Raw genomic sequence first — 23,194 nt, forward strand, 5'->3', positions numbered from 1 at the left:
CACACAATTTACCCATGTAACAAACCTGCACATGTACCCCTTGAATCTAAAATAAAAATTGGAAAGGAAAAAAAAGTGTAGAATTGTTGGGCTGAACATGCATTACCTATTGGGAAACTGTTTTCTGGATTAAATCCCTGATATCAAAAGCTTTTTCTAAAAGTCAGGCTCAAAGAAAATTAAAGTTATTCAACATTTCTAATATACTGGGTACTGTTTCAGACTTTATTTACTATTGTGAGAAAATATTTTAAAGGGTCCATTTTCAAGGCATGATAAATCAAAGTACTGGCAGCCAGCCTGCAGATGTGATAAACTGCATGTCTCATGCACCTAGAAAGTCACAAAAAACAAACAGAATGTAGAGGACGGGTCAGCCCCTAAAACGGAGGAAAGTTTCGTTATTGGGAAATGGAAACTTAAGCGGAGAGAGGGACTGGGGTATAACCTTATAAGCGGGATAATGAAACTTAGGCAACCTCTGGGACAACTGGAACCCCACAGTACTCAACTAATAAGGAACTGGAGGAGGGACTTGCATGCTAAGAGATAAATGACCTCACCTATAACTGCCCTGGGTGTGCTTGCCTACCAGACACCCAATCTTGCAAGACCACCATTAAAAGTCTTGCTTCCACTGTTCTTCACGTCCTTTCTTTGGGTTTGGACAGGTAAATGTGTTTCTCAGAAACTTGGGGGCTTGTCCAGGATCTCTGTGCCTGTGTGGAGTGGGAATCCAGCTGACAGTGGAAACATGCCCCACCTGATTTTGGTGGCCGGCTCTGCCTGGGTGTCCTGGCCCCCTGCAGAGGCCATAAACAACCACAACACTGTTATTTAGGAGGCAGCAGAGGCAACACGGGGAGAAAAGCAGGCACCACAGCAACCAGGCAACCTCATGCACAAACCAAGGGAGGAAAATTGGAGTCTTAAGTACTGCCTTGGTGGCTGGGCATTTTCAGAGGTCAAGTGTGTGTAAATGAGACGTATCCTAGATATGAAGCAAATGCGGAGTCCCAATCCCAATCCACAGTTCGGTTCTACCACGAGGAAAATGTCCGGAGACAAGTAGGCAAAGCAATTCTCAGGGTATGCAAGGAACCTCCAGTGGATGGTGGGAGGTGGTTGAGTACACAGGGAGAAGCTTGGACACAAAGACTGATCGAAAATGGGCAACAGAAATTCTAGGCCTATGGGCCAAAAAAAGAGGGAGCCAAAGAGACTCCCTCTGGCATTCCCCCAGATAGTCCTTTGGGGAGAATGCTGCAAGTTTGGAGGGACAACCCATGAACCAGGGAGAAGAGAAGAGAGAAGAGAAAAGATGATAAAGTATTGCTGTTTATCTGGCCCAAAGACCCAATTCCTAAGCCTTTGGTCTTTTGGGCTAAATTTAGTTCAGATAAAAGTTGAGTGTGCCAAGCTTTAATTCTCTATTTGAACAATGAAACCCCAATCTCACAAGAAGAGATGGGTTATGCTCTCTGCTGGATCAAGGCATTAGTCTCCATGTTTCCCTTCAAAAAAAGAGAAAAAAAGCCTCATAAAAAGCCCTCGCCTAGTGAAAAGCCCTGGGACCTTCATCATGCCTGCCCTTCCATACATCTTACAAAATAGGGGACAGCAGGAAGGTTAGAAGATCAAGGGGCAGTAGGAAGGTTAGAAGAAGAAAGACCTGGAGACCACAGTGGAGTTGAACAAACTGCTCCTTTTAAATCCTTATCCAAATTTGAGAAAAGAATTAGAACACTGTAAGAGGGATATTAAGAATTTTCTTATCCCTTCCACAAGCAGGCATCTAGCATATTCCCTCTTAGGGAAGTTCCCACAGACAGAGAGAGATTGGCTGTGTAAATGCTCCCCTTACAAGTATTAAAGTTAGGAATTTCAAGAAGGAAATGAAACCACTCCTAAAAAATCACCTGGGTTGATTTTCCAGCAAGATGGCTGAATAGGAACAGCTCTAGTGCACAGTTCCCAGCTTGAGTGACACAGAAGGCAGGTGATCTCTGCATTTCCAACTAAAGTTCCTGGTTCATCTCATTGGAACTGGTTAGATAGCGGGTGTAGCCCAAGGAGAGTGAGCCAAAGCAGGGCTCACCCAGGAAGTGCAAGGGGTGGGAGAACTCCCTCTCCTAGCCAAGGGAAGCCATTAGGGACTTTTCCAGGCACGGTGGAACTCTGGCTCTGATATACAACACTTTTCCCACAGTCTTCACAACTCACAGATCAGGAGATTCCCTCCAGTGCCAACAATACCAGCGCCCTGGGTTTTCAGCACAAAACTGGGTGGCCATTTGGGTAGATACCAAACTAGCCGCAGCAGTTTTCTTTTCTTTTTTCATAACCCAGTGGTGCCTGGAACACCAGTGAGACAGAACCACTTATTCCCCTGAAAAAGGGGGCTGATGTCAGGGAGCCAAGTGGTCTGGCTTGGCAGGTCCCACACCCACAAAGAGCAGCAAGCTAAGATTCACTGACTTGAAATTCTCGCAGCCAGCACAGAAGTCTGAGCACAACCTGGGACATTTGAGCTCAGTGCAGGGAGGGGCGTCCACCATTGCTGAGGCTCAGGTAGGCAGTTTTAACCTTGCCTGTGTAAACAAAGTCTCCAGGAAGTTCACACAGATGGACAGCTCAACAAAGTCACTGCAGGCAGACTGTGTCAATAGACATGCTGGGCAGTGTATCTCTGAAAAAAGGCAGCAGCCTGTCAGGGACTTATAAATAAAGTCCCCACCTTCCTGGGACAGAGCACCTGGGAAAAGGGGCAGTTGTCAGTATAGCTTCAGCAGACTTGAACGTCCCTGCCTGGCAGCTCTGCAGGGAGCAACAGATCTCCCAGCACAGAGCTCAAGCTATGATTAGAGACAGAATGCCTCTTCAAGGGGCTCCCTGACCCCCATGTAGTGTGACTGGGAAACACCTCCCAGCAGGGGCTGACAGACACCTCATACAGGAGAGCTCTGGCTGGCAGCTAGCAGGTACCTTTCTGGGACAAAAAGAGGAAGGAACAGGCAGCAATCTTTGCTGTTCTGCAGCCCCCACTGGTGATTCCCAAGCAAGCAGGGTCTGAAGTGGACCTCAAGCAAACTCCAGCAGACCTGCAACAGAGGGGCCTGACTGTTAGAAGGAAACTAACAAGCAGAACGGAATAGTTTCAACATCAACAGAAAGTACATCCACTCAGAGACGCCATCCATAGGTCACCAACATCAAAGACCAAAGGTATATAAATCCACGAAGATGGGAAGAAACCAGTGCAAAAAGGCTGAAAACTCTGAAAACCAGAACAACTCTTCTTCTCCAAGTGATCACAACTCCTCACCAGCAAGGGAAAAACACTGGATGGAGAATAAGTTTGAGGAATTGACAGAAACAGGCTTCAGAAGGTGGGTAATAACAAACTTCTTCGAGCTAAAGGAGCATGTTCACCCAATGCAAGGAAGCTAAGAACCTGAAAAAAGGTTAGATGAAATGCTAATTAGAATAATCAGCATAGAGAAGAACATAAACTACTTGATGGAGCTGAAAAACACAGCACGAGAACTTTGTGAAGCATACACAAGTTTCAACAGCCAAATCAACCAAGCAGAAGAAAAGATATCAGAGACTGAAGATCAACTCAATGAAAGAAAGTGAGAAGGCAAGATTAGAGAAAAAAGAGTGAAAGAAATGAACAAAGCCTCCAAGAAATATGGGATTATGTGAAAAGACCTAATCTATGTTTGATCAGTGTACTGAAAGTGACAGGGAGAATAAATCCAAGTTGGAAAACACTCTTTAGGATATTATCCAGGAGAATACCACCAACCTAGCAAGGCAGGCCAACATTCAAATTCAGGAAACACAGAGAACACTGCAAAGATATTCCTCAAGAAGAGCAACCCCAAGACACATAATTGTCAGATTCACCATGGTTGAAATGAAGGAAAAAATGCTACAGGCAGTCAGAGAGAAAGGTTGGGCTACCCATAAAGGGAAGCCCATCAGACTCACAGTGCATCTATCAGCAGAAACCGTACAAGCCAGAAGAGAGTGGGGGTCGATATTCAACATCCTTAAAGAGAGAATTTTCAACACAGAATTTCATATCCAGTCAAACTAAGCTTCATAAGCAAAGGATAAATAAAATCCTTTAAAGACAAGCATATGTGGGGAGATTTTGTCACCACTAGGCCTGCCTTATAAGAGAAGCACTAAACATGGAAAGGAACAACCAGTACCAGACACTACAAAAACACTGTGAAGAAACTGCATCAACTAATGGGCAAACCAACCAGCTAGCATCAGAATGGCAGGATCCAATTCACACATAACAATATTAACCTTAAAGGTAAATGGGCTAAATGCCCCAATCAAAAGACACAGACTGGCAAACAGGATAAAGAGTCAAGACCCATCGATGTGCTGTATTCAGGAGACCCATCTCATGTGCAAAGACACACATATGCAAAGACACACATAGGCTCAAAATAAAGGGGGGAAGGACGATTTACCAAGCAAATGGAGAGTGAAAAAAAAAGCAGGGGTCCCAATCCTAGTCTGATAAAACATACTTTAAACCAACAAAGATCAAAAGAGACAAAGAAGGGCATTATATAATGGTAAAGGGATCAATGCAACAAGAAGAGCTAATTATCCTAAATATATATGCTTCCAATAAAGGAGCACCCAGATACATAAAGCAAGTTCTTAATGACCTACAAAGAGGCTTAGAATTCCACACAATAATAGTGGGAGACTTTAACACCCCACTGTCAATATTAGACAGATCAACGAGACAGAAAATTAACAAGGATATTCAGGACTTGAACACAGATCTGGAACAAGTAGACCTACAGACATCTATAGAACTCTCCACCCCAAATCCACAGAACATACATTTTTCTCAGCATCATGTCACACTTACTCTAAAATTGACCACATAACTGGAAGTAAAACAGTCCTTACCAAGAGAAATCGTAACAAATAGTCTCTCACACCACAGTGCAATCAAATTATAACTCAGGATTAAGAAACTCACTCAAATCCACACAACTACATGGAAACTGAACAACATGCTCCTGAATGACTACTGGATAAATAATGAAATGAAGGCAGATGTTCTTTGAAACCAATGAGAATGAAGACACAATGTACCGAATCTCTGGGACACATTTAAAGCAGTGTGAAATGTATAGCACTAAATGCCCACCAGAGAAATGAGGAAAGATCTAAAATTGACACCCTAACATCATGATTAAAAGAACTAGAGTAGTAAGATCAAACAAATTCAAAAGCTAGCAGAAGACAAAAAGTAAGTAAGATCAGAGCAGAACTGAAGGAGACAGAGACACAAAAAACCCTTCAAAAAATCAATAAATCCAGGAGCTGGTTTTTTGAAAGATCAACAAAATAGACCACTAGCCAGACTAATAAAGAAGAAATGAGAGAAGAATCAAATAGATATAAAAAAATGATAAAGGAGGTATCACCACCAATCCCACCGAAATACAAACTATCATCAGAGAATACTATAAACATCTCTATGCAAATAAACCAGTAAAACTAGAAGAAATAAATAAATTCCTGGACATTTACACCCTCCCAAGACTAAACCAGAGTGAAGTCAAATTCCTGAATAGATCAATAACAAATTCTGAAATTAAGGCAGCAATTAATAGCCTACCAACCAAAAAAAGTCCAGGACCAGATGAGTTCACAGCCAAATTCCACCAGAGATACAAAGAGGAGCTGGTACCATTACTTCTGAAACTATTCCAAACAATAGAAAAAGAGGGACTCCTCCCTACCTCATTTTATGAGATCAACATCATCCTGATATCAAAATCTGGCAGAGACACAACTAAAAAAGCAATTTCAGGCCATTATCTATGATGATCATTGATGGAAAAATCCTCAATAAAATACTGGCAAACTGAATCCAACAGTACATGAAAAAGCTTATCCATCACAATCAAGTCAGCTTCATCTCTGGAATGTAAGGCTGGTTCAACATACGCAAATCTATAAATGTAATCCATCACATAAACAGAACCAAAGACAAAAACATGATTATCTCAATAGATGCAGAGAAGGTCTTCAACAAAATTCAACTGCATTTTATGCTAAAAACTCTTAATAAACTAGGTACTGATCAAATGTATCTCAAAATAATAAGAGTTATTTATGACAAACCCACAGCCAATATCATACTGAATGAGCAAAAACTGGAAGCATTCCCTTTGAAAACCGGTACAAGACAAGGATGTCCTCTCTCACCACTCCTATTCAATATAGGATTGGAAGTTGTGGCCAGGGCAATCAGGCAAGAAAAAGAAATAAAGGGTATTCAATTAGGAAAAGAGGAAGTCAAATTGTCTCTATTTGCAGATGACATGACTGTGTATTTAGAAAACCCCATCGTCTCAGCCCAAAATCTCTTTAAGCTGATATGCAACTTCAGCAAAGTCTCAGGATACAAAATCAATGTGCAAAAATCATAAGCATTCCTATATGCCAATAACAGACAAAAAGAGAGCCAAATCATGAGTGAACTCCCATTTACGACTGCTACAAAGAGAATAAAATTCCTAGAAATACAACTAACAAAGGATGTGAAGGACCTCTTCAAGGAGAACTACAAACCACTGCTCAAGGAAAAAAGAGACGCCACAAACAGAAGGAAAAACATTCTATGCTTATGGTTAGGAAGAGTCAATATTGTGAAAATGGACATATTTCCCAAAGTAATTTATAGATTCAATGCTATCCCATCAAGCTACCATTGACTTTCTTCACAGAACTGGAAAACCTACCTTAAATTTCATATGGAAAAACAACAACAACAAAAAAATAAAAGCTGGAGGCATCACACTATCTGACTTCAAACTATACTGCAAGGCTACAGTAATCAAACTGCATGGTACTGGTACCAAAACAGAGATATAGACCAATGGATCAGAACAGAGACCTCAGAAATAACACTACACATCTACAACCATCTGATCTTTGACAAACTGGATAAAAACAAGCAATGGGGAAAGAATTCCCTACTTAATAAATAGTGTTGGGAAAACTGGCTAGCCATACGCAGAAAGCTCAAACTGGACCCCTTTCTTGTACCTTATACAAAAATTAACTCCAGATGGATTAAAGATTTAAACATAAGACCTAACACCATAAAAAAACCTAGAAGAAAACCTAGGCAACACCATTCAGGACATAGGCACAGGCAAGGACTTCATGACTAACATCAAAAGCACTGGCAACAAAAGCCAAAATACACAAATGGAATCTAATTAAACTAAAGAGCTTCTGCACAGCAAAAGAAACAATCATTAGAGTGAACTGGCAACCAAAACAATGGGAAAAAATTTTTGCAATATACCCATCTGACAAAGGGCTCATATCTAGAATCTACAAGGAACTTAAATTTACAAGAAAAAAACCACCCCATCAAAAAGTGGGCAAAAGATATGAACACTTTTCAGAAGAAGACATTTATGTGGCCAAAAAAATATGAAAAAAAATCACATCATCACACAAAGAAATGCAAATCAAAACCACATTGAGATACCATCTCAAGCCAGTTAGAATGGCAATCATTAAAAAATCAGGAGACAACAGATGCTGGAGAGGATGTGGAGAAACAGGAATGCTTTTATACTGTTGGAGTGTAAAGTAGTTGAACCATTGTGGAAGACAGTGTGGCAATTCCTCAAGGATCTAGAAATAGAAATACCATTTGACCCAGCAGTCCCATTACTGGGTATATACCCAAAAGATTATATATTATTCTGTTATAAAGACACATGCACACATATGTTTATTGCAGCACTGTTCACAATAGCAAAGACTTGGAACCAATCCAAATGCCCATCAGTGATAGACTGTATCAAGAAAATGTGGCACATAAACACCATGGAATGCTATGCAGCCATAAAAAAGGATGAGTTTATGTTTTTTGCAGGGACATAGATCAAGCTGGAAACCATCATTCTCTGCAAACTGACATAAGGACAGAAAAACCAAAGACTGCATGTTCTCACTCAAAAGTGGGAGTTGAACAATGAGAACACATGGACACAGAGAGGGGAACATCACACACCAGGGCCTGTCAGGAGGTAGGGGGCTAAAGAACGTATTGCATGGGCTGGGGTGACAGGGGACAGACAGCATTAGGAAAAAAAACCTAATGTAGATGACAGGGTGATGGATGCAGCAAACCACCATGGCACGTGTATACCTATGTAACAAACCTGCACATTGTGCACATGTATCCCAGAACTTAAAGTATAATAACAATAAGTCTCCTGGGTTTAGCAAACCAGCTGAATCAATTCCTAAGACCCAGCTTTTACACCTGGGCTGAAATAATGTCTATCATAAATATCCTCTTCACAGGGAAAGAAAGGGGAATTATTAGGAGAGCAGCCATAACCATCTGGGAGAGATAACACCCTCCCAGGCAAGAAGTCCTGCCAGCTGAACAAAAATTTCCAAATGTAGATCCCAAATGAGATAACAATGATCCAAAAGGCCAGGCGTGTGGCTCATGCCTATAATTCAGCACTTTGGGAGCCAGAGGCAGGTGGTTCACCTGAGGTCAGGGGTTTGAGACCAGCCTAGCCCACATGGCAAAACCTCATCTCTACTAAAAATACAAAAGCTAGCTGGGCATGGTGGCACGCACTTGTAATCCCAGCTACTCAGGAGGCTAAGGCAGGAGAATTGCTTGAACCTGGGAGGCAGAGGTTGCAGTAAGCTGAGATTGTATCATTGCACTCCAGCCTGGGTAACAGAGACTCAGTCTCCCCACCCCACCAAAAAGAAAAATTCCAGAGAACAGACCCAAATGCAGAACCTTAGGGAACTAATAATAAAAGGGATCAAAAAGTCCACTACTGGGACACAAAATGTCTCAAAGGCATTCAAGATTCAACAAAAACAAAAAGAGGAAACTTCCTCTGCATTCCCGCAGAGGCTCAGAGATCAGATAAGAAAGTACTCCAGATTAGATCCAGAGGACCCAGTAGGGCAAGGCCTTCTGAAGGTTAACTTTCTAAGAAGGAGCTGGCCTGACATTACAGAAAAATTACAGAGGATTAACGGATGGAATCAAAGACCAATTGAGAAAATACTAAGGGAGGCTCAGAACGTCTCTGTAAGGAGAGAGGAAGAGAAGCATAAACAAAAAATCATGGTTGCCACTGTGGAAGAGGTAGTCAAAAAAAGGTTAGATCAAGATCCTCCTCAAAGGAGATAAGATATATTTCAACACAAAGAAGAAGGGAAATACAAGGAAAGCTCCTAAGACTACGAATGGATGTTACAAGTGTGGGAAGTCAGGGCATTTTAAGAAAGAATCTCCTAAATGGAAAACAGAAGAAAAGGTGATACCCCTCATGACCGTTGATGAAGACTAGGGAGGTCAGGGGTTCCTTCTGAGTAGGTCCCACCAGGAACCGTTAATAAATTTGAAGGTGGGACCTGAGGGAGAAGAAGTGACATTTTTTTATTGATACTGGCATGGCTTGCTCTTTCCTAATTCACCAACCAAGTGGTACAGAACTCTCCAAAGAACAATCAACAGTATCAAGAGTAAAAGGGGAGGGATTTCAACGTCCGGTATTCAAGAAAATGTTCATTAGATTGGGACAAAACAAATTGGTCACTTTTATATGTTCCTAAAGCAGAAACTAACATCCTATGTCAAAACCAGGTTGTAAGATTGGTTTTAGGATTAGGAGGGAAGGAAGGACAAATAAAAGTAATAATGGGCCTCCTAACAGAGGAGGAAGAAAAAAAATTAGTAACATTTTGAGAGTTAGGAAAGGCAATAGGGGATGGTTAAAAATCACACCCTTATAAATTAAAATAAACCAAGAGAAGTAGTTGGCAAATACATATATTCCCATTTTTACTGAAGTGAGAAAAGGTCTCCAACCAGTAATAAAGAGATTAATGAAAGATGAACCATTAAAACCCTGAATGTCACCTGTATAATACTCTAGTTCTCCCAGTCAAAAAGCCTAATGGGTTGTACAGATTGGTGCAAGATCTAAGAGCTATATATCAAATTGTCCAGACCTACAACCCTGTGGTGCTTAACCCCTATACCCTCCTCAGTAAGATACCCTATGAACATAAGTGGTTCAGTGTGGTGGATCTAAAAGATGTAGTCTGGGCGTGTCCCTTAGACTTTCAGGAGTATGGACCTCTTTGCCTTTAAACAGGTAAATCCTGTAACTGGGAGAAAACAACAGCATGCTGGACTGTGCTGTCACGAGGTTTCATAAAGCCCCACATGCATCTGGTCAAGCCTTAGAAAAAGTTCTGGAGAAATTCCAACCTTCCAGGGGAACCCAGTTGTTACAACACGTAGATAATCTTTTAACTTGTGGGGAGAGGAGGGCCAAAGTATCAGAAACCACCATAAGCCTGCTTAATTTCCTAGGAGGAAGAGGAATATGTGTCTCTAAGAACAAACTGCAGTTTGTAGAAAAAGAAGTTAAATATTTAGGACACCTACTTAGTGAAGGGAAGCAAAAAAAATAAACCCAGAAAGACTATCAGGAATAGTAGGTCTGCCTTTGTCTAAGAAAAAGAGAAAACTCAGAAAATTTTTAGGTTTAACCGTAGGTAATAAATTAACTTACATGCTCAAAAAACAAAGATTCTGTCTCAAGTTACTAGAAGAGAAACCCAATCTTTTGCAACAGTCCCAAAGGAAATTCAGGCAGTAAAAAAGCTAAAGCAGGCTCTCGTTACATCCCTGGTCCAGGCCTTCCCATCTTTAGGGAAACCATTCCATCTGTTTCTAACAGTAGACTAGGGTGTGGCCCTTGGGGTGCTCACTGAAACCTGGGGAGGGAAGAGGGAACCTGCTTTTGTCTCCAAGCTTCTGGATGCTGTCTCTCAGGGCTGGCCTGAATGTGTGCAAGCAGCACAGCCCTGCTGCTAGAGGAGAGAGGAAAGCTAACCTTTGGTGGGGCCCTGATAGTAAGCACCCGACACCAGGTCAGGAATATATTAAATCAAAAGCCGGGAGATAGTTAACAGATTCTCAGATTCTAAAATATGAAGACATATTAGTTAAAAAAAAAAAAAAAGATTTGCTCGTAACAACGAATATTTGCCTAAATCCAGCCAGTTTCCTATGGAAAGGAGAGAAGAACAAAGAGACAACAGACCAGAACTGCTTAAATATCATAGAATGTGTAACCAAACTTAGACCAGACCTTAGGGAAGCTGCACTACATAATGGGATAAGCTGTTTGTGAATGGGTCGTCCCGAGTGATAGATGGCAAGAGACATAATGGCCATGCTGTCACTGATGGAAATAAACACTCCTTGTGTGAGCAAGGTAGATTACCTAGCGGCTGGTCAGCCCATACCTGTTTATTATATGGTCTTAACCAGGCCCTAAAGCTCCTTAAAGCCCAAGATAGCACTACATATACTGATTCTAAGTATGCCTATGGGGTGGTACACACTTTTGGAAAACTCTGGACAGAGCCAGGTCTAATAAATAGCACAAGAAAAGAACTGGTTCATGGGGAATTAGTCAAATAGGTTTTAAAAAGCCTCCTGCTTCCAGCAGAGGTAGCCATAGTTCATGTAAATGGTCCTCAGAAAAGGAACACTATAGAAGCTACAGGAAACAAGCTTGCAGATGAAGCTGCTGAGAAAGCCTCTCTGGAGGAAGAAATCAGAAGACTATTTAGCTTGCTCCCAGACATCCATAAGGTAGTATTTAAGGCCCCAGTTTACCAGAGTGAAGGAAGAATTAGACAGGATAGGGGTCACTCAGACTGAAGGTGGCAAATGGGTACTTCCTGATGGAAGAGAAATAAGTAAACCACTAATGAGAAAACTAATATCTACATTATACAAGGGGAATCACTGGGGACTCCAGGCTTTGTGTGATGCAATATTTATGAATTATGGGTGTATAGGGATGTATACCATCACTAAACAAGTATGTGGAAGTTGTGTAGCTTGTGAAAATATAAACAAGAAGGTGATTAGAAAACAGGCCACGGGAGTAAGACCTCCCAGACTAAGAGCATTTGAGAGCATTCGAGCAGATTTCACAGAAATGCTCAAAGTAGAAAGACTAAAGAATTTACTGGTAATCATAAATCACCTTTCCCCTTCCAACCACCACCACCGGGAATGTGGTCAAAATAATATTAAAACAGATTGTGCCTATATTTGGCCTCATAGAAAATATAAATTCAGATAATGGGAGCCACTTTACCTGAAGAATGGTAAGGGGAATTATGGAAGGTTTACAAATTAAATGGCATTATCACACCCCTTGGCATCCCCCTTCCTCTGGAAGGGTAGAAAGAATGAATCAAACTCTCCAAAAGGGTATCCCTAAACTACTTCTTAAAAACTAAATGCCTTGGACCAAATGTCTCCCAGTAGCACTCCTTAGGATTAGGACAGCCCCAAGAAAAGACTTGAGCTTGTCCTCTTCCAAGTTATTATATGAGCTCCTGTATTTGGGCTCAGCTAGAGATCTTCCTACTATGGAAACCAAGGATCAATTCTTAAGAAATTATATACTGGCCATATACTCCACCCTGTCATCCCTTAGGTTAAAAGGACTTCTGACTCAAACTCCACCTCTTGAGTTTGCGGCTCACCACTTCCAGCCTGGCAATGGTGCTGATTAAGACTTGGGAAGAAGACAAGCTCTGCCTAAGCTGGAAAGGTCCCTGTCAAGTGCTCCTGACCGCTGAGCTGGCCCTGCAAACAGCTAAACTGGGGTAAACTCACTATACTCAAGTCAAGGGACTGATTAAAAAAAAAAAAAAAAAAACCTAAAAGGCAGAAAAAAAAGACCAGTGGAAAGTACACAGGTCACCTAAGGAACCCTTAAAGTTAACATTGAGAAAAATCTAAAAACAAAACATGGGCTGGTCCCATTTTTGCAAGTTAATGTCTGGGATGGGCTACTATAAAGAACAGAAGGTCAAAATGGAAACCAGCAGGGGACTCTTCCCTACCCAATCAGGTTGCTAATTAATGTAACCCAGACAGTTGCACCCCAAACTATAAAAGTTAATGTCTGCTAGGTTTTACCTTGTCGGAATGTGGAAAATCAAAAACACCTCTCAGGTGGATAAATCTCTTCGCCCTGAACCAAATACAGGTTAGGGTAGAGCATCACCCTGCACCAGCTGGGATAATGTAGGGTGGACTACCCAATTTCAAGGTTTGACAGTAAACATGGGATGGGTAATTCCAACCTGGAGCCTCTGAAAGAATAAATCACACCTGTCCAAGGGCTCCCTGCCAAGTAACTGCCAGAATTTACAATGCAATCCTGTACTCATCACCATTGACAATCCAGCTGTTCTAAACCAAAAACCAAAAGTAGCATCTCGGTTATATGGGTTGGGGAAAACATCACCAGGAAAAATCCACTAGGGCAATTTGTTCTCCAACTAATAGAAAAACTCAACCCCCCATTTGCCTGGCTATACTCCAAAACCCTAATAAACACTTTAGTTCACCAAATGACACTAAAGGGTAAAAATAACTAAGGTAAAGGATTTAAGGCAAACCTTAGAAAGTGAGACAGGGTACAGGAATAGGAATGCTCGGGTCAAATGGGTCAAATTTTCGGTACAAGCCCTCAACAAGAGTAACTGCTATGCATGTGCTGTGGAACAACTTCAGGCACAGGTGGTTCTGTTTCCTCTAGGATGGAATTCCAATCCCAAAGGAATGCATTGCATGTTAGCTCTATACCAGGATAAGGATGCATGGGGAAATGAGACTTATAAAAGTCTGTCATTGACCGGTAACACTGGCTCACGACTTTAATCTCAGAACTTTGGGAGGCTGAGGTGGGTGGATTACCTGAGGTCAGGAGTTCGAGACCAGCCTGGCCAACACTGTGAAACCCCATCTCTACTAAAAATGCAAAAAATTAGCCACGAGTGCTGGTGCATGCCTGTAATCCCAGCTACTCGGGAAGCTGAGGCAGGATAATCGCTTGAACTAAGAGGCAGAGGTTGCAGTGATCTGAGCTTGTGCCACTGCACTCCAGCCTGGGCAACAAGATCAAAACTCCATCTGGGGAGGGGGTGGGGGTGGGGGTAGGAATCTGTCCTTGCTCTTTCCCCGCACTGCAGAGGTCGGATCCCAGAGCAATTCCTTCATTCTCCACAGGGAATATGAAACCACTCCTCTTGCCTCTCTAGGCAGGGGGCAAAGTTCATAAGCTCATGGGAGAACTCTCAACTTGTACCCACATCCTAAACATCAGGGGTGAGTCAGGCAATGGCAATTACTCAGCTCTCCATATACCCCAGGCAAACGTCTGGTGGTATTGTGGGAAAAGGAACCTCTGTAACCTGTTACCATCCAACTGGATCAGGACTTGTGCTTTAGTCCAATTGCCTTCACTCTGGCATTTCATAAAATACCCGAAAATACACATCATTACCAAAACTGGAGATATTTGATAAATTCTTTTAATCCCAATATATATGTTAACTCAATATGAGCTCCCAGTAGGGTGCCTAATAGATTTAAGGCCCAAAACCAAATAGCTGCTGGGTTTAAGTTGGCACTCTTCTGGTGGTCAACTATTAATAAAAATATGGATTAAATTAACTACATCTATCATATTCAACAAAATTCCTCAGTTATACTCAGGACACCCTCAAATGGGTAGCTAGCCAGTTAAATGCCACCAGCCAAATAGCCTTAGAAAACAGGCTTGCACTAGACATAATACTAGCAGAAAAAGGGGTGTATGAGTTATGCTGGGAGGGAAATGTTTTACTTTCATTCCCAAGAATACTACCCCAGATAGGACCACCAGAAAAGTTTTACAAGAACAATGCTAGCCAATAAACTAGCAAAAAAAGCTGAAATTAATGACCCATTAATAGGTTGGCTAGAAGGTTGGTTTAAATAATGAAAAGGCATGGTAACTCCAATCCTTACATCTCTCATAATTGTGGCAGGAGTCTTAACAGCAGTGGGATGTTGTGTTATCCCCGTGTAAGGTGACCAGCACAAAGATTAAAACCGTTATTAATAAACAAACACACATAACTTACTAGCAAAATAACCTGCTACTGTTAGAAACCAAATTAAATTCACTTTCCTATAAGGAAAAAAAGTAAACAAATTCCCCAGAGTGATTCGAGAACCAAAAGAGTTTAGATAAAAATAAAACCAATGAAAGTAAATAGAAAAGAGGAGGGAATTTGTGAGAAAACATTTTAAATGGTCCATTTTCAAGGCATGATAGCTAAGTACTGGCAGCCAGCCTGCAGACATGAAAAACTTCACCGCTCATGCACCTAGAAAGTCATGATAAGCAAACAGAAGGTAGAAGAGGGGTCAGCTAGTAAAACAGAAGAAAGTTTTCTTATTGGGAAATTGAAACTTAAGCGAGGAAGACGACCAGGGTATAACCTTATAATGGGCATAATGACACTTAGGCAATGTCCAGGAAGATTGTAACCCATATACTCTACTGATCAGGAACTGGGGGAGGGGTTTGCGTGCTAGGAGATAAATCACTCCTAGAGATAACTGCCCTGGGTGTGCCTGCCTACCAAACACCTGATCTTGTAAGACGACCATTAAAAGTCTTGGTCTGCTGTTCTGCGTGTCTCGGAGTCCATTCTTTGGGTTTGGAAGGGTAAATGTGTTTTTTACATTATTCCATGACAAAGCCAACTTCTTTTAAAAGCTAATGTTTGTGTTATGAGCTGTAAATAAAACACTATGAAATTCTGAGACACATGCTCTGGAAAGCACTTAGTAACACAAACAGCTAAAGTATCTCTAGAAATATTATTTAAAACAGACCTGGGATATGCTTGTTACAATAAATTTTATCAAATATGTGTAAGTCAATTAATTTGAGGTTCTGTCTTATTTTAGTTGTAAATTTGTCTAGTTTTTGCATTTGTAAGAAAAATAACAAACTTTGTGAATCAAAGACTCACCAAGGACATACACAACTATAGATAAAAAAGCAAACGTGCTTTTGCTGTGGATCTCTTTACTTACCTTCTGTTTCTTTTTTGTAAACTGTAGAGTTTCTCTTTACCATGGTTCTTAAATCAGTCAATACAATTATTGAAAAAATCCTTACAAAATACAGGAGCCTGGGTCCCTCCAGACTTTTTAAATTGGAATTTCCAAGGATGGGGCCCAGACACTGACTGAAAAGAGCCAAATGAAATTTCCTCTTTGTCTTGGCAAGCATTCATAATTGTTTTTTATTGAAATGTGGGCCAACATGATACATAACCACATGACATTTTAAATACTTTTGCTAAGTATAATTATGTAATACAATCTGGTTACAAAAAGTCATGTATGGAAGCATCATGATGTTGAGGGGCAGGCATAGCTTTTTCAGAATGGTATGCAGATCTTGGTACTCGGATAAAGAAAGAGTAAAGAAATTTGGAAAAGGCTTGTATCTTCTGTTGCCAGACAGAGATAGTAGAGCAAGAATTTCAGTGTAGACCTGTCCCTCCAAGTTCCAGCTGATAGCTGTCTAGATTCACATAATGACTAAAGTCATCAGATACAGTTCAATTAAAATCTAAGCACCTGCTGCATACCAAAAACTGTTCGTGGTGCTGAAGTTAAAAGACTCTTCCTAGCACCTCCCTGAAATCAGCTAAAGCCAACTAAATTCAACAGGAGAGGATGGAAACCACACAGGGTACGGAAGTTAGGGGTGAGAGACTTCGGTTAGTCCAGAAAGAAAATACCTCCCTTCAAAAAGACACACGAAGAGACTCAGAAAGTAGAAGAGGTGTGATCATGAGAGACTGGTAAATAATTAGTAATAAATATGTCAGCAATTTTTCCTACCTTAAATGTCAGCCTTGGCAGGACTACACTGATTACAGAGGTCTGATTCAGAAATTGGCCTGGTAGACAGATATCTAATCCAGCGGTTCCCCAAGCTCACTGTACATTAGAACCACCTGGAGATCTTAAACAACTGCTGCCACCTGGCTCCCATTCAGGACGTTCTAAATTAATTGGTATGAGGTGTGACCCGGGCATTGGCGTGTTAAAAGTTCCCCCAGGTGATTCTAATGTTCAGCGAACTTTGAGAACCGCGGAACCTGGTTACTTGGCAGTTGTTCTTCAAAGTTGTTCCACGAACAAAGAGCATCATTATCAGGTTAGAAATGCAGAACCTCGGGCTCCACTCTAGACTGAATGAACCAGCCTGTCTTGCACAAAATCCCCAGGCAGTTCTTTTCACATTAAAGTGTCAGTAACATTGGTTAAAGAGTGTTTCTCTAAGAGGGAAAAAGAAATTTTAAGAGCTATTTCTAACACTTTCATCACCTTTTCCCATTACCTGCCATGAGTGAAACTTAGTCTTTAACTGTTAGTTTCTAACAAGTATAAAAAAGAACTGATAATACCCATTTTCAAAGTGTAAATTTGTCTCTACGCTGAATGTGAAGTTTAAAACCTACTGCTAAGGTGCAAGAGCCAATTCAACTTGCTTTTTATTTGCTTCTAGTATCTTGGAAGGGAGAGAATGAGCCCTGCAATTAGCAGCTGTTGAATATTAGCATCCGTAAGTACCAGCTCCTTTCAGGAACAGTCTAGATGTTATGATTCCATCCACCTGACTAGAGACTACTGGCTCCTACAAGCTTTTTTTTTTTTTAAACCCTAACCCCTTTCCTTCCCCCCAAGCTCTTTTTTTTTCTTTTAAATTATCAGAGTTGTCCTAAATAATTCCAAATATCATGGAAATAACTGAAAGCTTTAAATATTAAAGACAGACCAGTACCTCATCAAGGAAAGCAGATACATGTCCAAGAGACATCTCAGGTAACTCTCCAAATAAAACTATTCGAGAAAAGTCATTTACTCCAATGCTTTCAGTAATCTTCTTAGAAATAAAAACAAGTTTATGGTTTGCATCTCTTGGAATCTGAAACAAGAGCAGGATAATTAGCTAAAGTTCACTTTGTAGTTTTCTTGTTAACAAGCAGGATTTACTATATCAACTTATAGCTGGATTGCTCGCAGAAGAAACAAAACCTGGCGTCTTGCCTGCCCTATAAACAAGGTCCTTCTACATGGCAAGTTATAGGCGCTCTGCCAAACACCACATTTTTTTTTAAAGGATGTGACTCTAGAGTGATCCAAGAGCAACTGAAACCAAGTTTTTTTGGCAGGGAAAGCTCTTTCCACCTTGCGTCTAACACCCAAGCAGCTGAAGAAAGCGCTGGTTTTCTTGCATTATCCTAGTCGAACAGGCTCAACAGGGGATTCTTGGACAGATACAAAAAAGCTCTAACCTTCTAGAAAACTAACCCGCAGCCGCCGAACTGCAGAGTGGGTGCACGTGGGGCGAAGTCCTGCGGGCCTCAGGATGGGGACTTCAAGCCAAGTTTGAAGTGCCCGAGTGAGCGCCCCGCGGGAATCCAAAGGGGTGCGGCTGGGCTGTCTCCCCTGGGTATCCGTTTTGCTGACGGGGCAGGGGGCGGGGGCAGGTCCCCTTGCCCGTCGTCTCTTACCTCCTGGGAAGCCACAAGGCGCCCCGCGGCAGCTACGCTAAACACAAGGCAAGCCGGGCTGGTGCTTTCCAGAAACTCCTCAAGAACCTGCCGGTTGTCCTCGCTCTCCAAATACTGGCTCCATTTCTCCTCGGTGAACCCCAGTATCATCTCCAGGCGGCCGCCGAGGAAGCGCACCCGAGCGTCTTGGGCGAAACTCTGCGCTCTCCGGGCCGCCGCCTCCTCCTCGTTCTCCTCCTCCTCCTCTTCCTCGAGCTCCACAGCGCCCACTGCCTCCAGGGCGGCCCCCGAGGTTAGGTGAAGGGTCGGGGCTTCCCGAAAGTCTCGCGCCTCCCTGCCTGCCACCGGGGCTGCCATCTGGCAATCGTCCGAGGGGCCGCGGGGCCGCCTGGGTCCTCACCCGAGGCTCTGGGTCAGCCTGGAGTGAGCAAGAACACCTGCGGAGGCGCCCAGCCTCCTCCGCGATCGCCGCAAGCGTAGACCCTCGTCCCCCACCTGCTGCTACTTAGCAGCAGCGGCTACTGCGCACAGTGGTAGGGCTGCCGGGCCGAGGAGATGGCCTGGGTCGAGCAGCGCGTCCCGTTTCCCGGGGGACGGTGTCCCCGCCCCAGCACGCTGGGGGCGGAGTGAGTGCTCCGCGCCACCTCCCAGTTGAAGGCAAGGCCAAGGCCAGGCCGAGGGGAGCGGCCCTCGGGCTCTAGGTCCCGAACCGGCTGAGAAGGCTCCGGTACCGGGTCGGTATGAGCCCCCAGTGCGCTTGCTCCACTGCCCTGCGGCTCCGTCGCCTACTAGACACTTGGTGGGGCTCCCAGCATTAGTCAAGTGCTCTGGATGAAGTAATGCTCTCTTGCGCCAAACTCCGTGCTAAATCCTTTACCTAGACTAGTTCACATAATCCGTGGAAAGCCATGTTTCTGACTAGTCAGTCTTTGTTTTATGGGCAAGAGACTAACTTACAAAAATAGTTAAGTAGCAGAGAAGTTTCAGGGCCCAAGTTGAGGGCTGTTATTCACCTTTCCCGAGGTGTCCAACTATTACCAGAAAAGAGCCAATCCTGCAATTCAACTTTCCTAGTCATGGGAATCCAAGATCTAAGTACTCAAAGTCCTCCTGATTCCCATCCTCAACCTGACACTTACTGGAATGTTAATACGCCCAGTAAGAGAACGCGCAGTGCCCTTCTGTGAACTCCAAAATGTTCCGAAAATCTGTAGAATTATTATTTAACTCAAGAGTGAAAAGTTCAGAGGAACTTTTCAAAAGCGTCAGATTAAAAACAGTTTCACGATACTGAAATGGGATTCCACTGTGGTGCATTAGTGGCTTTTGTTGAGACTAGTATGGAAATTTTGAATTTTGAGGAGTCCTCAAACTCAACTTTTAAATCTCCTTTGTTAATTGTTTATTTCAAACTAAAGACTTCAACCCCCACCCCTTCCATGGTGGCTATTGAAGGACTGTTACCCTACAATAATCATTTAATACCTGAATGTTGATAAACAGGTATTTCCAGAAGATGAGGCTTCAACAATTTTTTTCTTTTCAGGATATTAACTGCCCCTGAAAACCATCTACAAGTTTCCAGTTACATAATCAGAATCTTGAAATAACACAGGCCCTTGGAAAACCTTGATAATGACTTCTAAGTTGTCAAGGCTCCTTTATATGGTCCATGATATTCTTTGGGACGCCCAGTTGCTAGTATACAAGGCTAGCAATCACCAGTTCCTAGTCTCTCCTCTCTTATATTCCAGCTTCACATCCCTATACCCTAGAAGACCAGAAATTCTGTAAATAATAGTTGAATTAAATTGAAAGTAAATAGCTACTTACAAATCTAGCAGAATTTTTTTTAAATAATGCTAATTTTAAAGTACAATTTTCAAAATGTTAAATATCTAACTCAAAATATAGGATGAAGACATGTCAAAGATTTATTTAACTCATTAATGAGGAAAACAACAAAATGATGTAAATTCCAAGTACAGTTAGAGAAAGAAATTTAGCAGCATGGGAGAAAGGGGGAGTCAGATTGCTAGGTTCAATACAATACTCATACATGGCACAATAATCCTTTGTTTTTAAAAATAATTTGTTTTTCAGAAATAAATTACATCTGTAATGAACAAAAATCTGTAAATAAGAACATAACTTCACAGAGTTTGGGCCTTTGATCAATAGTAGTTAATGAGCCCAAAAAATTATTTACTTTTCCCTAAATAATTAAAAATCCTTTCATTGGCCACTGAAGCAATGTTTTAATGTGACAATGAATAAACATGCCTTTACCTTGTTCTCAAGTGTTAGTTTTCTCAATAATAATAGCTAACATTGATCAAGTACCAACTACGTGCCATGTACTGTGCTGAGTTCATTCATTTGTCTAACAAATCTTTATTGAATGCCTACTAAGTGCCAAGCACTGTTCTAACCCTCATATTTGTGATTCAGGCTAGATTTATACTGGCTAGAGTGGAACTATACCAACTGAATTTGCATTTCATTTCAATTTTCTAGGTACCTGAGTTTTCTCATCTGAAATTTAAAAAAATAAAATGGTAGATGAGATTATATTTTAGCAAATATCCCTCCCCTGACCCCGCCTTCATGAAAAGAGTATGCTTATACGTTTTTGTGCTATTCAAGTTGTGGTTGGCCATGTGACTTGCTTTGGTCCATAGGATACTGGCAGACATAACAAACAGAGGCATCGCTTCTCGGCCTTTCGGCTAAGATCAAGTGTAGTAACAAACAGAGGCTTAGAATGTCTTTGCATGGTGAGGCTTGCCTTCTTGTGCCTCTGCCACTGTCTTGAGAACATCCCCAGTTAGCTTGCTATGCAAGGAACCAGGCTGGACCCGACTTGCAGCTCAGAGGCATGTCCAGTGAGGCCTGGTCTTGATCAATCTACCTTCAGTCAGCCCATAGATGCATGAAAATAATGAATGATTATTGCTTTGAGCTACATAGTTGTGGTGAGGTTTGTTATGTAGTGACAGTATTGAGGGATTTCTCTTCCCAGGTCTACGAGGGGTGTGGTTTAAAAAGCAGGAGTTTCTTGGCTCCACGCCTCCATCCAGGAACCAGAGGAGTTTCAAATGTAAAGTTCTTTGTCTGGGTTTCCCACTTGAGGGCTAGGTAGAGAAAGCCAGTTGAAGTTCCTTTGTCCCAAAAAATCCACGAAAGTTCTGGGAGGAGGGGGCTCTGTAACCTAGAGTTGTGGACCAAGTAGCCAATCTGGTATCAGAGTCAAAAGATCAATCACTCCAGAGGACGTTTGAAAGAACTCCTCTCATTGGACGAGAACATGAATGGGGAGGGAATAACTCAAGGGTTAAAACTCCAGCTGCTCCTACCTATACAGATTCCTTCTCCCGGTCCCCTCCCGTGACAGGGTGGAAGCTGTTTTTCTTTCTCTCTCTCTGTCTAATAAATTGCTTTTCTGCAAACTCTTTGGGTCCACAATATTTATTTTAACGGCAAACTCACCACGCCTTCGGGGCCCCTTTCCCCATTCTTCGGGTTAGCGAGGCTAAGAACCTCTTTGGAATGGGAAGCTGAGTACACTCCCCTGTTAGATCTTTTGGCAAGCCAGTCAGGAGAACGTTGGACTTCAGAGCGGTGAGTGACACTGGATCCCTTTCACTTGCTAATCTGTCTTTCCCTTCTTTTAAATGTTTAGGAGGTAAAAAGCGGGAGCCCATCGGTCATCTAAGTGTGAATAGCATGGCTGCCGGTCTACAGATGGGGTGTCAGGCTTTCTAAGAATGGACTCTCCAACAACCCCCAGCTCTTTGGAACTGGGAGTGTTGGCTAGCCCCGAACCAGCTTCCCTTTCTTGCTGTTCTTTTTTTCTCTGGGCCAAGCCAAGGGCTGGCTGGAGGAAAGGGCAGTGGTCCCAAACTCCAAGTTCAGTCCCATTGAGGTTGGGGCCCCACTTAGACCTCCTAAGAAATAGCCACCTATGTGAGCCACGTCCAGCCTTTCATACCCCAATCTCTTGGGTCCAGATTTCCATAAGGCAAACTTCTTCCCGGCTCTTTCCTCTATGATATTTCCTACACATGAGGCTATTACCGTTCTTGCTAGGACTTTAGGGGTGGCTAGACTTTTTTGGGGTGGCAGTCCAGGGCCCCTTGCCCATGGCACCCTCAGGCTTATGCCTATGGGGACATCCTACATTATAAATACACAGAGCTAGTTCCCTTAGTCCACAGTGCTAGGCTATGTCCTAATGAAGCCAGAGTCTATCAATGGGTACTGGAGGCTATAGGACATTTTGTTTTTTTTTGTCACCCGCAATTTCTCAATCCAACTGAGTGGTGCTAGAATCCAATGATGTACAATTTGTCTTGCCTAGGATTGGCTCTCCATACGGCAGAACTTCTCCATCTAGAATGCCATAGTCGGACATGGTCCGAGGCTCAAATAGTTAATTACAGGCCCCACAATCCTAGGGCATATTCCTATAATGAAGAATGGGGTCGGGAGAAGGCTGGGTCTTGAGGGCATTGTTCTGGCCTCGGCCATGCAGCCAGCCTTTACCTTCTTTAATATTGTTGTGCTTAGAGGCCCCTCCCAAGGAGTTTATCCTCCTAAGGCAGCTTTATGGTCAGGCCTATGTTAATTTTAATTGAACTCTTGCTAGAGAATATTGGCC

At 42.4% G+C, this 23,194-nt stretch overlaps 1 protein-coding gene across 1 annotated transcript in view; it reads right to left on the reverse strand.

Annotated features, from left to right (window-relative positions):
• Positions 1-18,684, reverse strand: part of DNAH11 (dynein axonemal heavy chain 11) — a 407,386-nt gene extending 388,702 nt beyond the window's left edge. The window contains exons 1-2 of the mRNA XM_064380322.1: positions 18,535-18,684; positions 17,802-17,945 (exon numbers count right to left, since the gene is read on the reverse strand). Of these exons, the coding sequence (XP_064236392.1) occupies positions 17,802-17,945; positions 18,535-18,684 (294 nt within the window). The remainder of the gene's footprint in view (positions 1-17,801; positions 17,946-18,534) is intronic.
• Positions 18,685-23,194: the final 4,510 nt, after the last annotated feature.

Source organism: Aotus nancymaae, unplaced genomic scaffold (assembly GCF_030222135.1).
Source record: "Aotus nancymaae isolate 86718 unplaced genomic scaffold, 86718_ANA_hifiasm-v0.15.2.pri h1tg000025l, whole genome shotgun sequence".
NCBI classification, from domain to species: Eukaryota; Metazoa; Chordata; class Mammalia; order Primates; family Aotidae; genus Aotus; species Aotus nancymaae.